We start from the raw sequence: 16,200 nt of genomic DNA, 5'->3' as shown, positions 1-16,200 counted from the left end.
ATGCCTCCCACCCTCATTCACACACACATACCCACTTATCTGTGTCACATCCCTTTCCACCTCTGTCACGCCCCTTCCCGCTTCACAAGCTCTTATCCTATCACACTCCTTCCAACTTATACCCCCTTCCCTCCCTTCCTTGTCCCCCTTGTCTCCCTGCGCGTACCCCCTTTCCTTTACAAATTCCATTTACATCCCCTCCTGTTCTCGTAACATTGCATTCTTCCCTCAAAAACAGAATGCTGAAAATATGAGATGCACAAACCATCATAATTGCAACCAGGTAATATAATTTTCCACTTTGCACCAGCATCATATAATAACTTTCATAATATAAAATTGTTTAATACACATTATCTACAGTTTCATACAAAATATATATACATGTACATGATTTTTTCCAACAAAGTCATTCTTCGCAAAGAAAGTGACATTTGAAATTCTTTTCACATTATATCTATAATGTGATCGTATCATGCAAAGTTGTATCTCCATGATCATACTTTCAGATCAGCAAGTAAATCAGCACCATCCTCAAGTGCAAGATATAAAAGTGATATATCAGTGAACCAGTTTCCTGAACACCCTTTCAAGCTAATCCAAGTTAGTTGCATGAATAAGAAAAGTGGCTTGGAGAGAATTTGAGCAAAAGCAAATCATGCAAGGAATTATACCTGCAAAGAAATCAAATCGGCAACTACCGTTTGCATGTTTCCTCACTTGTTTTGTACATTGTGCAATGGACATTAAGTAGGAATATTCCAGAATTGTTTCATAGTCGACACGACCTTTGCTCCTACATGTACAACATTTGCTCTGTTCTTAATATCTCAGAAGGGATAGGGTTAGAGTTAGAATTGTAATAGAGTTGTTTTTTTTAATTCAGGATAATGTAGAGATAAGGATTGGGGTCTATTTAGTTCTGGAGGTGTGATTTTATGTTTGGCTTAACATGCAGATTTTCCAATGGAGCAATTGTCGCCAGAGCAAATATCATGAAACCATTTTATGTTGTAGGGGTCAAGCAGGTATGCAATGATACATGCCTGATCTAGCAACAAATGTTGTATGCAATATACATTGTAGTGACTAGAATACATTATAAGCAGGTATATATATATATAACACCTCCTTGTTATAATAATAATAATAATAATATTCCGCATTTATATAGCGCTTAATACATCGGAACGACGTCTCTAAGCGCTTTACAGACATATTATTACCCCGGTCATCGGATCCTTGCATGCCCGCATACAATGTATGCACCTTCTCCACTCCCTGGGGAGCATTCCAACAAGAATTCCAAGACTCAATTGCTAGGCATACTACATATAGACTTTCACATCCTACCGGGTACCCATTTAACACCTGGGTGGAGAGTGGCAAAGTGTGGATTAACGCCTTGCCAAAGGACGCTAGGCCATGGTGGGATTCGAACACACGACCCTCTGATTACAAGGCTTAGAGAACCGCTACACCACGACGCTTCCTGATCTAGGTCTCAATTCTCAAACATCACAAAAATTGCATGTTAAGCTTGTTACCACTATAAAAAGAGTTGTCTCATTTATTTATCTACAAGAAACATTTCTTGCTTCTACTATTTTGCAGTTTTACAGCAAAGCAAAAAGGCATAGTACACACCATTATATATCGAAGAAAAAGAGTATCTGGGACAAGTAGTAAAGCTGCGCCTTTCCCAAATCTGACACCAAGGCAACTAGCAAACACCAAAAATTGCATCGTCTTTCAATTTTCTAAAAAAAGGAGGGTTCTTTGGAATGATTTATTTGGTGTTCATCAAATTTAAGTTCTCTATGTGTTTATATGAAGAAGAAAAGTAGAAGTGGCAGGAGTACATTTACTTATTAGTAAAAGTAGTGATAGTTAAACTAGAAGATTGTGTTCTTGTATAGCACACTCTTGGCACTAAACTATCATTACCCTTGTTTTAGAATAACTGCCAATATGACACTCTTAGACTTATACCCCTTTCATAAACCCAATTAAAATGAATTAGGCGGCTAATAGCAGCATAATTTGGTCGTAAAATTGGAGGACAAGAGTTATCAGCATTACTCTGATGCTGCTATTATCCGCATAATAGCAGCATCGGGATAAGATTTTGAGTTTATGAACGCATTTCCAAATAATGCGGATAATTGCCATGGTGCGGTCACAAGGTCACCCTTTTCCAACACAACCGCATCGGAGGGGGCATGTCCAGTTGTCATGGCGATTATCCGCCTTTTTCAGGACGGGCGCTCGTAAAAATAATGCGGCTTATTTTCGGAGTTTATGAACGCAATTTTTATTGAATTATCCGCATTACTCTTAGGCGGCTAATTGGAGGATAGGTTTATGAAAAGGGTATTAGTTACCAAACACCAAAATCCTGCCAGGAACCCATTAGACTCACCCGGGTGGATTGTGGCAAATTTAGACTTGCATATCACTTGGTTCATGGGTATAGAACAGAGCTTTTAGTTGTGAAAATTCAAAGGGAGCCCAAATGTGATATCCCCTCTACAATGCCGCAATAAGCCAAACATTTTAAGGGAAAGACATCGGTCATGTAATGCAGGCAAAAACTTCCTTTAAAAGTTGCTCGCAAGCAAGATATTGAACTTTTTTCATACAGAATATATAATTTTGTAATTGATTTTGTCATATTTTGAATATTCTGTCACATTTCACAATTTCCTTTTCTTCTTTATTTTCTCTTGGTTTTGAAACTTTTGGCAGAACATGCTCCCCCTTCAGTATACCACTGCCTTCCTATCATACAATCTGACATCTGTGTCAAGTTTAACAAACAAACCTTGTCAACATTAACAAAGTAGATAAGTCTGTGAAAGTGAAGGTAGCATCTGAGTCTTTGCTAAACAAGTTAAAGTGGGTGAAGTCCTGAGCATCAGGAGTCTGTTGAACAAGCTAAACTAGGTGCGGTCAAGACTTGACCTGTATGGCCTGTGAAATATGAACTTAGAATCATTAAGTCTTTGTCAATCAAGTTAAACTAGATATAGGCCATAGCATCATAAGTATCTGTTCCATGAGCTCCTATACTGGTGCATTCCATATTTTATGTGTTAAGTGTGTGAATGTAAAAGAAGCATCATGAGTCTGTGTTGAGTTGTGAGAGGAGTGCACATACACATGTGAGAATGACACAAAAAGAATGTGTCTATGGCTGTCTCTTTGAGTCTCTATCTCCAATACAGCCTGAAAGTGTGAACGCAACAATGTCCAAAGTAATCTCTGAGTTTCCAGACCTCTCAGCTTATCTCTGTTACTCTCCCTTCTACTCAGATTGCCAGTGTAAACCAGCAGCGTTCAATGTCAGCAGAAATCTCTGTGAGTCTCCAAACCACTCAGCTTGCCGGTATGAACGCAGCATCAAAGTTCATTGCTTGGTTGCGCAGGTAAGATGCACATGTGAAGGAAGTTATCTGGGTAGCTGAGGTGTTCACTAAGCCATTGAACAGGGGTATCCCGTGGAGTCTCGATACCATGGATCAATACCTTGTGGTCTTTGCTATCTGTGAAATAGGAAATAGACCAAAATTCAGTAGTTTTCTCTCTGTTTATTTCAATAAACCAATTTGTAAAGTGAGGTATTTAAACTTAATGCAATTATCAATGCGATTTTCACGGTCACACAAATGGCTTACAAAGGATGCAACTATTTGAATGATTGTTGGCTTAGAAAATTATTAAACCTGCTCAGAGGTTTAGAAACCTTCTCTGTCATTTACCTGCTCAGAGGTTTAGAGGCCTTCTATGTCATTTACTCACAAAATATCTTAAATTTTTTTAGGTATTCTATAAAACATTTTCGCTTAAGTTTAGCACATGTTGGAAATAAAATGAGACCGTTTTTGCAATTGCTATTTGCCAATTTTTACATACGCATCCTTTGCAAATCATTTGCATGCCCAATGAAGACTACACATTCACTACTGCTGTAACTATATATACTACTATTAAGTTGTTGCAATATCTGCTTCCTTGAATAAACGTGTATTGCATTACATTTCTGTAATAAAGGTGGATTGCACCAAGCTTAATCTTATCAATACGCGCATAAATCCATTAAAACTGCTCTATGCGCTTCACATAATACAGCTCTTCAATTTTACACTACGAACTGAACATTACCCATGCATGAAGATAGGCACCTATCAGGAGTTTGGTTTAAAAGAAATTATTTGCAATAAATTGCAAATTGCTGATGCACTTTGCAACTGACATATCAATCGCAACTAAGGTAAATTTATTTTTCAATGTTTGTTGAAAGAAGCAGACCACCAATCAAGTGCATATTTGCAATTAATTGCCAGATTTATGATTGATTTTGACACAAATTTGACTTGCAATCAATCGCAAGTTTCTTGCAACACACCATAAGCCTGACGATAGGCTCAGTGATAATACCCACCTGGATCTGCAAAGATGTTTGGCATGGTTTCTTTGAGTAGAGCACGCAACGTCCTGGGTTCCCCTTCGTCATTGACCGGTTTGAATAATCTCTGAACATGCAGCTTGTCACTCTGCCATAGAGAAAAAAATTTTATATAGAAAAAATAAGTTTGAGATAGAAAGAAATGAGTATTAGTTAGAAAACAAAATTATTTTATCTAGAAAAATATACAAGTAGGAAACTTAAATGCTATGGGCAGAACTATATAGACTAGGCCCTAAATTGCACATGAAAAAACACTTGCTGCTGACAGAAAAGTGCATGAATGATATCCAGACTTGAGACACAGCTTGTTTTCTATCATGATTCAAGTTTGAGGTTCAAGATTTATATCAACACATCCATGTTGTCTAACCTTATTTTGGAGGGGCAGGGTTCACCTTTATCCAAAAAGTTTTCAAACAAAAATGGTCGACCATGCAGGTGGAATTAGTTGACATATAAATAAATAATAACAATAATAGTGATATCTTATTGAACGCACATTCTGTCCAGGGAAGCTCATGGCGCTAGCGCAGCATCAGTTCCCTTGGAAATAAATGTTTTATACATATATAAACAACTACAAAAAAATATAGATATAAATAAAGTCAACAAAGAAATCTTAAATCACTATTTTAACTTCAATACTTTTTAGACTTTTTTTCAATTTGTCTAATAATATTTGACATGTGAATGTATGCAGAAAATGTTATTTCATCAATTTGAAATTATCTTATCTTATGGGTTAAGTTGGAAAAAAAGTCAATGTTTTACTACTTTGGGGTATTTACTTTTTTGGGGGGTGAGGTTTGTATGAATCCCTAGAAACTGTCTGGTATTTGAGTATATTGCTTTCATTAAGAAAATATAGATATTGCTGCTGTTTTGATACACACACACCGTCACAGCTTCTTACCTGATATATTCTAAACGGAATGTATTTGAATGGATCGTTGTTCAGTCTCTCCATCAATCGTCTGTTCGTCGTCCAAAACTGATCAAATTTGTCTGAAAGAAGGAAAACAGAATGAATAGAAGAACAAATTGTCAAACTAATATGACAGAACACAACTATAACCAATATGCTTGTCTGAATGGTGCAAATTTGATTAGGCCTCTTTATATTTGTATATTGGTGCTTTACGAATCTTGAATTGTACTGGAGCTATTTTACGAACTGGCACGAAAACTCCACTCACAATCCAGAATAAGTTTCAGAGATAATTGCTTTTAATACTTAGCTCCCTTGGAATACCATACTCATTAAAATATGGTACTCTCATTGAATCATCTTGAAAGTCTCCATGAGATGAGAAAATATATTTTTCTATAGTGTAATATGTACTTAATTTATAAAATCACTCTCATTTGCATGCATCAAACTTAAAATCTTCATGAAAAAATACTCTTCACATGCCCGTTTGTAACAACCAAAAAATATATAGACATCCAAATAATAAAAAAAGAAAACAAGCAATAAGAGGGAAAAATAGTGCAGATGAAATGAAAGAGAAAAACACAAGCAAAAAGGGAAAGAAAGAAGGGGAAAAAGATAGTAAGGACTAAGGAAGAAAAGAAGGAAGGAAATTAAAGTAAGGAAGGACAGATATTATACAAGATTCATGTTTGTTCAGCAAGTAATGATTACACTTACCACTCTGTAGCCCGGTCCAAAGTTGTTTGTGATCTTTTTGCTGCAGATTGTTCATTACTTGCCCTAGATCCACCAAAAAAAAAGAAAAAGAAAATTGAATTTTAACTATATACAGTCTGAATTACTATTCTAAGTCATCGCATGAATCAAATAATATAGAAATATTGAATTCATGACTTCGTTAATTGATCTAATTTAGCTTGCTTGCCATTTTCTTTGACATACGCATTCCAATTGAATTGAATTCAATTCATTCATTTATTTTTTAATTTAAGTACAAAATAAGCAAAAAGTTAATCTACATGTCTATGCAATGATAGGTTTAATCTTCCTGATTCCGTATTAATGGCAAATATACCGTACCACATTTATCAAAATTAATCTCTAACATTAAAGTTTTTTTTCTTCTTTTCTTCTACTCATGCTACAGTTTATCATTCCCCTCTTGTCACTTTAATTATGTACACCTTTTTTTTAAAGAAAAAAAGAATTATTGCAACTGGCATTTCATAAAGTATGGTAGGGAGAGAAAATAGCCATAGATATAAAGAAACGCTGGACAGAGCTTGCTGTATGCTGCCGCACACACGATCTTGAAGCTACAGGATAAGTACTCCATGACACAATAAACATTATATGGAACCATACCAATACATAAGAAACAACATGCACAGAAGACAGAAAAATATGTGGAAATTTGTGCGTGCTTGTGTTTTTTTAGTTCTTTTGATTGTGTCCAGTAAAACCAAGAGCACCTTCATGCTCTATCCAGTCTTTTTTTTATATCAATGGAAGTACCATATTCAATGCTACAAGAAAGGAACCCCATTTTTAAAGGGATATTCATTTGTGCTAACACACACAATAAACAGTACATGGGGCCATACAAACACAGAAGAAACAAAACGCACACTCAATACAGAAAGAAGTGTGGAAATTTGTGTGTGCTTGACTATTGGGAGTCCTTTTAATTGTTTCCAGTGGATTCAAAAGAGTGCCTTGGTGCTCTATCCCATTTTTTTTTATATCAATGGAATTAACATACTCAATGCTACAAGAAAATAATCTTTTTTTTAATGGGACATACCTCTGTGTTTTAGGACATCTGCTTCCTTGACACTAGACATATACAGGGCTTCTATCACCTCTTTGCTCTTACAATGGAGTATTTCATCTTCCGGGAAATTCTGTTGAATCATAAGCAGAGATGTAAGGAAATCTTATATGAAAATTTTAAAAAATGTATAAATCATTTAAATTCATTCATTCAATATTTTTTATTAAAAGCATAAAAATGTAACTATATACAGTATACACATAAAAAGATATTATACAAATAACAAGCCTCCATCTTTGTTCTGCAAGGAATGATCAATGCCTTTATCAACCTTCTATGTTGGTTCCAAATGTACAAATCAGCAAGAGTTTCAGAAAAAAAAGGAAAGTAAGATGGGCACTGGTTGAATAACGGTTATCACTACATACGTTATACACATTTTGGTCTGAATGATTTCCCTTGGCAATATCTGGGGTCCGTTGCAGAAAGAGTTGCGTTTAAATGCAAGTCAAAAATGCGTGCTGTTGATTGGTTGAAAATCAAGTTGCGATTGATTGCAACTCTTTCTGCAACGGGCCCCGGTGCATATTGCAAAATGGGCTGATATCTGACAAATTCCAATAAGAATAGGCTTATGTATGAATTGCTGTGAAATATCATGTCGTATTGTACGGTCTAATAAATAATTAACATAAAAGTTAGTTAAGATTGCGTTAGATGGCTTCTCTTCATGGGATACAGAACACATTCAATTTGTAAGAACTGTGTTAGCACTCATCTTCTATTCATGCAATTTTCCAGAACTTGTGGAATATTTCTGGTATCTCATCCTCAGCTATCAAATATCACATCATTCAGAATTATTACTTTCATTGATAGCAAGCAAAAACAGTTCAAAATTAACTTGCAGTCTTTTATCTTATATTTCAAATATTCTCAACTTTACAAATACCTTAAAATGGACTGTAATTCTCCATGGCAAAGGCTTGTCGTGCATGTGCAGATCAAACAGTACTCCAACTGGATAATGCCTGCAAATTTATAGATACAAATACAAAGGTTATTCATTTAAAAGGATTTTACAAGTTGATACAAAATGTGATATTTTCTTCTTTTTTTTTTAATTTTGCTGTCATAAGGCAAAGTGGTAGACCATTGTAAAAATGCAATATATTTTCAATTCCCTTTGTATTTGTATTCCTTTAGCAAGAAATAAAATAAACTAATAATCAAACATCAAATCTAAACTAAAATTTTCAATATAATTTTTTTTCTAGTAAAAGTGATTCCGAGGGATAGTAGTGATTGCCCTTTCTTTCAGATTGATTTTCTTTTTCTTTTTGAAAGAGAAAGAGATTGATAACAATGCTCATGTGGTCTCATTCTTCATTCGTTATTGCCATTTTGTGTTCAACCAGGGCCTTTTTAACATACAATCAACTGTGAAGTTAAGTAATTATAAATATTGATAGTAGGGCCTATCTCTTCATGTAACGAGGCCCCTGTTTTTAGTACGTTCAAAACTTTTCTGCTTGCAAATCAGATTTGCATGCACTCCTGCGGCCAACTGGTCGTGTGGTCCAGTGGTTAGAACATTGGACTCATAATCGCAAGGTTGTGAGTTTGAATCCCAACTCGGCCATTGTCTCCACTTTGATAAAAGGCCCAAGAGTGATATCTGTCGTCTATTACGTCAGCCACTATGACTGATTAACCTAGACGTAAAATGTTTCCAAGGTAACTGGTTATATACCAGCTTGGCGTTTACCAGCAAAAAAAATGCTGTCCTGCCGAGTTCCTACGGGAGTTACCACAAACAGAAACAGAAACTGCATGCCAGATACTACATGTACACTGTATCAATGTAGGCGACCTGCAGGTAACATAAATATAGTTACCCACAAGTCGCTCACAAAGCTTGCATGGAACGATGTGACAGGGTCTTTAGTTTTAACTTTACCAGCAAATAATTGAAAGCATTCCTCCACTATTTTCTTACCATTTGAGTGCCTGTCCGTTTGACTCAAACCAGACTTCGTCCTGTTCATCAATTGCCGTAAACTTCTTGAAATGCTTCTCAATTTTCTCAGCTATGAGTGTGATATATGTCAGTCTCGACACCATGAGCTGAAATTAAATAAATAAATAGAAAATTACAATCTGTGAACTTTAGGGCTGAGGCAAAAAGTTTAACTGCTGTATAACACCCGCTACAAAAACATGAACATTTTGCTGTTTTGTAATCATGGACAGAAAACAAAAAGACCGAAAGGTTGCAGACAATTTACATTTAAAATCTTTTCCACCAAAAATGGCCATCTATTGTCCATATTATTTTCAAAGGTTTGTTTGTTTTTGTGTGTATTTTGGTAGGGTTTTTTCCCCATGCTGGTTACAAAAGGCAGTTTAATAAGCATTTCTCAAAATAAAATTTTGTAACTCAGGCTTGATTGAAATATTAAGTTTAAATCTCATCATGAGATTTGAATTGTGATTGGAAGATGCTGGTTATAATGCAAAGAAACATTCTGAAAGTCTTTGAATATCATCGGGGAACCAAGTGATGCTTTGGTCCATAGGTTTTGGTTCAAAGTCGCTTAGAAAGACGTGTCTGGCATTTATTCACTTGATAAAGCCAACAGTGGTTGGTTAAACGTTGCGACCAATGAGAATTGTAAGTTTGTACTTTATAATTCTCACCAAAACCAAAAAAAATTAATAACTAATATTATATTCTGCAAGATTGTGGAATATCCAATATGATCATCTGAAATTGTCTCAGTTCTGCTTTAGAGTCAAATGCTTTCTAACAAAAATACATAGATATGATCACAAAAAAAATGTGACTAAATATTTACTTGTAGGCCAGGGCTTATTCTATTACAAGAAAAAATGCCACAGTGCTCTCGGTGTAAGTCAAACTGTGATCATTTATTGCTAAGATAGTTAATGACTTTTTGTATTAATTGAGGAGTGATATTAATTGGGATTTCCTGCCTGAGTCAATTGTAATTGCAACTAGCCTGAATCGGTTAGAATCAATCAGGACATAAAAATTTCTGACACAACCATCCTTTATAATCTTACACAAGATTAGAAAATCAATGAAGAGCACAGCATATTGCTCTGTCTCTCAATATTCAAGTAAATTACCCAAGTTCAATTTCATTTCTAACTTCATGTTTTTATGATTATACACAAGTAATACCCTTTTATTCCGTCAGAAAACAAATTTTCTGCTTTAAACAGTTGAATTCACGCCTTTAATTCATCCTTACCACACAAGGTTCCGGATTTTCTGTTGATGATTCATCCTCGGCTAAAACAAAGGTAACCGGAATACGGCCTTCCCAAATCTCTCTCAATATTTCACGATCATCTGCCATCCTGCCTGCTTGATTTCTTACAAAACTGCAAGAGAATTGAAATAATAAGCAAAATAGTGACTTCTGTTTCCAATTACTATCGTACATAACCCCAAAAGTTGACATTTTTTAATCAGAATGGCGAGTATCGGAGTATGGCTTTAGACCAGGCAAGTTTCTAAATACAGCTCAATGAGAATAGCCAGCAGAAACTGACTGGTTGGAGACCTATTTGGCATTCATGTTAAGTTTGCATGCCACTGTGATTACGACAAGTGCAGTACTAATGGAATTCATATTGCTCAATATATATAGACTTCTCAAAATAAATCATTGTAGAGTCTATATTACAAGTATAAAAATCTGAATTAGATCTATTGAAAATGGTTTTTAAACAAGGCAAATGCTAAGCGTTGTCTTGCCTGCATATTGCAGTCATGAAGAGCATGCATGTCAAAACTATAGGTCATTTCATTAGTGGAACAAACAGATGCAAAAATCATCCGAACATACAGTAACAGACAGATATATCTTTAATACCTGTTTCAAAGCTATAGAAAGTTATTGTGTGTACAACACAGCACAGTGCCAGTCATGGAAAGTTCATTGACCTTTGACCTTAATCAAATTCAACTCACATTCGAACTTGACATGCACCTTCAAGAGATGGACCTCTTGTATGAATTTGGTAATCCTACCTCGAAGATATAAAAAGTTATTGTGTGTACAGCACAGCTCAGTGCCAGTCATGGAAAGTTCCTTGACCTTTCACCTTATTCAAATTCGGCTCACATTTGAACTTGACCTACACCTTCAAGAGATGGATCTCTGTTATGAATTTGGCGATCTCACCTCGAAGCTATAGAAAGTTATTGGGTGTACAACACAATTGTGCCAGTCATGGAAAGTTCATTGACCTTTGACCTTATTCCAATTCGACTCATATTCGAACTTGACCTGTGCCTTCAGGAGATGGACCTCTGGTATGAATTTGGTGATCCCACCTCGACACTATAGAAAGTTATTGGGTGTACAACACAATTGTGCCAGTCATGGAAAGTTCATTGACCTTTGACCTTATTCCAATTCGACTCATATTCGAACTTGACCTGTGCCTTCAGGAGATGGACCTCTGGTATGAATAATGTGATCCCACCTTGACACTATAGAAAGTTATTGGGTGTACAACACAATTGTTGACGACGCCGGAAATAGTGATACCTATGTCTCGCTCCGCTACGCAGGCAAGACAAAAATAGATCCCAGGGTGCTACATAATTGTTTAGAAGCACTTGCTCAGCCTGGCAGGTACATTTTTAAATACTTGGAATATACTTGCCCAAAAATATATTTCACTTGCCCGAAAAAATAATTTTAAAAAAAGTTTTATCTCTTCAAAAGAAAGTTTTACGGCTTTACTTTATAAACCATTGACCCTTTTTTCTCTTTAGACATGAACTGATCTACTTTGCAATTGAATTTTCTTTTTCCAAAGTTTATCTTGCCTGCCATGACCAAAAGTGGGGTCATTATATATTGACCCTAATTTTGGTCATTTTACTCTGAGAATTTTGCTTGCCCAATTCTGGGAAATAGTTGGTCTTTACTTCAAAACACTTGCCCGACTCTAACTTTTACTTGCCCCGGGCAATCGGGCAAGTGCTTATGTAGTGCCCTGGATCCTCTAGATTTCAACTTTTAAACTGAAATATAAAATCAGAGACTAATAAGTACTCCCACTGGCACTAGATGATGCTGTCCTGAATGTGCACAAAAAGTCAATATGCGAGTTTCCCCAATTAACTGTTTGTCTATATTTTGAGTGAACCGTTCATTTAGTTCCATTTAGTTCCATTTAGTGACATCTTCACATTTCCTGGAAGCCGTGTTGATTATCTACCAATGTGACATGTTTCATGGCTCCTCTCAGAGAACACAGTCCTAGGTCAGGATAAACAAGCCTCGGGCTAGTGCCTTTTTAGCCACTAGTTTTAGCCACTAGCCTAAACAGTATTGTGACCAGTACACATACAGCATTTCCAGCACATTTTTACGAGTATTTTGGTCTAGTTTACCTCTATGCCCCCCCCCCTGGGTAACGTTGGCGTAGAACAATAGGAAACAAGATGGCGGTGTAAACATCGGGCAAGTCTCTTCCGTCTGGTCATATTTTTCTCATTTTTTGATGAATTCTTCTTCAAATATAAAATCAATGGCGCAGAAATTTCGGAAATGAAGTTGCATCCCATGTGATGTATGGTCAGGTCCCCCATGTCTGCGCGATCTCCCAAGTCTGCGCACCCGCGTATCTGCGCGATTCTAGTAAAAGAAGATACGCAACGAGCACGAACTTTACACATGCAATACAAAGACAGGTATTCATTAAAAAATCCGACTCAAAATGATGGAAAAATAATGAATTTAGGGTATTTCGTGTGACGGCCTCAAAATGCTGCCTTTCTCAACAAAATCCCTGAATCGTGTGCAAAGTGAATGAGTGCGCAGACATGGGGTACCATTTTTTTTTCAATCTGAAAATGACAGCCCGAGGTTTTTTCAAGAAAACCCTACATTTTCTTTCATTTTTTAATGAGAAATTTGGTACACTTACTCATAATAATATAAGGAACATTATTAACTGAAAGATTTCGTAAAATAAGAATTCATGTTAAATCTTAACTCAAATTGTTAGGTGCGCAGACTTGGGGCCCACCATCATACATGATTTAGGGCTAGATCTTTTAGAAGGAAAGTAGAAATCTCGGGGGCGAAAGTTTCAGGTTTTGGGCTTTGGATGCCTACACGCACGTGTATGGATAAGGATACCTGGTTTCGTTGAGAGTAACGTTTAACTAGTAAATGATTTTTACTCTCTAGTAGAAGCCTCCTCCTGGCTAGGACCTAGGTACTACATCATTGACATTACTACGGTACCGGCGGTAGGCCTACTGTTTTAATTCAATCCACATCATCAACAACAATCAACATGATTCACATTTCAGGACTGACAGGAGCAAGAGATTATGTCAAGTATCATCAGAGACAGAGACTTTATATAGATAATTTTGGTAGGGTAGGCCTATTTTATTTTTTTAGAAATCTGACATTGGTTCGGAAACTTCGGATGAACGCCGACGATTTGCGATTGTCGTGTCCACAGAAAGTCCAAAACATAACGATGACCGAGTGAAAATGATCGGGGAGCTGCTGGCCAAGCTCCGACAGAGATGCGGTAGGCTACCACCAGTACCACTCAGTCAAGGCAGCTGACAAAATAAATTCGCTAAATTAACCTGCGGCTGAGCTGCAGCTGCTGCACGGAATTTCAGAGAAAAGTTACTGATAGATTTAATTTCATGTGAATTATTTCGTAAATAGCGACGTGATTGATGGTTTAAAATAGTAACTCACATTTATTATTTAGCATTTAAATGATTTAATCAATTTTAATGCCACTGTCCTGCATTCTTTCGATTCCGCTTTTCTATTCAGCTTATGATCCCTAAAAATTGCCAAACACATCGTCCTAACAGAATATCGGCAGTTGCTGCATGCTCAGCTCACCAATTCGTTATGACACATGCTGAACCTTCACAAACAGCACCTGCTCCCAGCCACCAATCCTCACTCAAGCTATGCTCCTTCAATGTGCGTGGAATAGCCTCGTCCCAGTTTTACTTACATGATCTTCTTTGTACTTGTGACATCATCTGCATCCAAGAACACTGGCTGCATGAACTCTCTCTTGGTAGGCTGACAGAAATTAGTCAGAATCATTTGGTATTAAGTAAGTCCTCTTGTCGTCCTGCAGAGACTGTAGTCTCTCGTCGTGGCCATGGTGGTCTTGCTATTTTCTATAACAAGGATTTAGAGCCATACACCTCCTCTATTCCAACTACCTCTGAAAGACTTATTGGAATGAAGTTGAAGTCTCCTGGTAGCCCCAAGGATCTAGCCATCATGAGCGTTTACATGCCTACTGGCAACTCCTCAGACATGACCACAGAATACATATCTGTATTGGATGAACTGACTCACATCTTACAGTCTTTGAATCCGAAAACAGAGGTCATCATACTTGGAGATTTCAATGTAGATCTCCTCTGCCCTGCAAAGCATCACAGACTACCAGCTAAGGCCCTGAAAGAGTTCATGGAAGAGCACAACTTCAGTTGTCTGAACACCCTGCTCCATATTCCAGGAGTCTACACTTATTCCAGCGATGATGGATGCACGAAGTCTAACCTCGATCTTGTCCTGGTCAAAACTCCCAGTGAACACTGTTTCAAAGAGTTTCACATCTGCACCGAGGAACCAAAAAACACATCTGACCACCTCCCTGTTAGAGTGACCTACTCTCACACCTGCAGTGACCCCAGCTCAGTAACCCCTCAACATGATCCCAGTGAAATGCCCTATGGCAAGAAACTGTCGAGACTCAGAGTTCATTGGGATAAATTAGATCCTACAAGTACCGAACGACTTTACACACAACCTCTGGAGGCTCAGTGTAGGAAATTCTGGGCTCAGCACAAAGACAAAGCTAGAATTCTACAACCAGATACTGCAGAACGGCTCCTTGATGCAATTTGTAGTGTCATGGTTCAGACGTCTACTTCAAACCTACCTCACTCCTTCTCTAGTACTCCAAGGAACAGGAAACCAGAATGGAACAAAGATGTCGACAAGTCGTATGTAAAAATGAAGGTCAATTGGAAGAGCTGGAAAGATCAGGGTCGCCCTCGGTGTAAGGAAAATACGGCTTGGATTTCCTACAAAAAATCCAAGAACATGTTCAGACGCTCTCTCCGGCAAAGCAGGCAACGATGTCGTAATGAAATCATAAAAGAAGTGGAATCTTCCAAAGAAGACAACCCTCTTCTCTTCAGCAAGCTTGTCAAGCAGCACAGATCCCCCAGTAACATCAGGACTGAAACAGATTCTCTTATTGTCTCTGATAAGAAGCATACAGGACACCAACTCCTTGAAGGATGGGAGCAATACTTCCGTGCTCTTTCCAATCCTGACCCCTGCCCTCCCTGCCAGGTGGATGAGGAAGTAGCTCGGGCAGAAGCTTTTCTCGAAGGAACCCAACTGCAAGTCACATCCTCGCAGCTGAACATCGCAATTGCCCAGCTAAAGTCCGGCAAAGCAGGAGGAATAGACCAGGTCTCCCCTGAGCATGTAAAGTATTCCGGACCAATCACTCGTCTTCTACTGGTGCAGATTTATAACTCAATCCTATTCCACTGTCACATACCGTCCAACTTCAAGACTAGCTTAATCCTTCCAATTCACAAAGGAAAGGGGAAATCTCCCACTGATCCTTCGAACTACAGGGGTATATCTCTCACTACTGTGTTCTGCAAGATCTTAGAAATTCTCATTAAACCAGAATTAGAAGAGACTCTTCATAAGTCAAACATACCTCATGAGCTTCAAAGTGGATTTCAGGAAGGACACTCATGCCTATTGGTAGCGGCAACATTGAATCTCATCATCGAAAGCTGTAAGAAGCAAACATTCATTGCTTATTTGGACGCCGCCAAAGCTTTCGATACAGTTTGGCACAATGGTCTTCTCTTCAAGCTATACAAGGCTGGTGTTCGGGGTAATCTCTGGCTTATTATAAAGAGATTATATGAAGATCTAAGCT

General features: G+C 37.4%; 1 protein-coding gene across 1 annotated transcript; it reads right to left on the bottom strand.

Moving 5' to 3' along the window:
- Positions 1-2,692: 2,692 nt before the first annotated feature.
- On the bottom strand, positions 2,693-14,042 carry LOC121414408 (autophagy protein 5-like). The gene is made up of 9 exons (XM_041607573.1): positions 13,956-14,042; positions 10,458-10,590; positions 9,179-9,306; positions 8,132-8,210; positions 7,210-7,309; positions 6,123-6,185; positions 5,385-5,476; positions 4,445-4,556; positions 2,693-3,545 (listed from the first exon to the last, which is right to left on the bottom strand). The coding sequence occupies exons 2-9, from the start codon at positions 10,563-10,565 to the stop codon at positions 3,403-3,405; spliced, it is 825 nt and encodes a 274-aa protein (XP_041463507.1). The 5' UTR covers positions 10,566-10,590; positions 13,956-14,042; the 3' UTR covers positions 2,693-3,402.
- Positions 14,043-16,200: the final 2,158 nt, after the last annotated feature.

This window comes from Lytechinus variegatus, chromosome 4, assembly GCF_018143015.1.
Source record: "Lytechinus variegatus isolate NC3 chromosome 4, Lvar_3.0, whole genome shotgun sequence".
Classification (NCBI taxonomy): Eukaryota; Metazoa; Echinodermata; class Echinoidea; order Temnopleuroida; family Toxopneustidae; genus Lytechinus; species Lytechinus variegatus.
Note: the sequence above shows the minus strand (reverse complement) of the source record. Positions and strands in the feature narration are given on the sequence as shown.

Excerpts from the sequence above, each read along its gene's own strand:
- LOC121414408 (XM_041607573.1), bottom strand. The coding sequence starts at position 10,565 with ATGGCAGATGATCGTGAAATATTGAGAGAGATTTGGGAAGGCCGTATT. Across the intron at positions 4,557-5,384 it reads TTCCGTTTAGAATATATCAG|AGTGACAAGCTGCATGTTCA; the intron begins GTAAGAAGCTGT and ends TCTCTATGGCAG. Across the intron at positions 3,546-4,444 it reads AAACATCTTTGCAGATCCAG|ATAGCAAAGACCACAAGGTA; the intron begins GTGGGTATTATC and ends CCTATTTCACAG.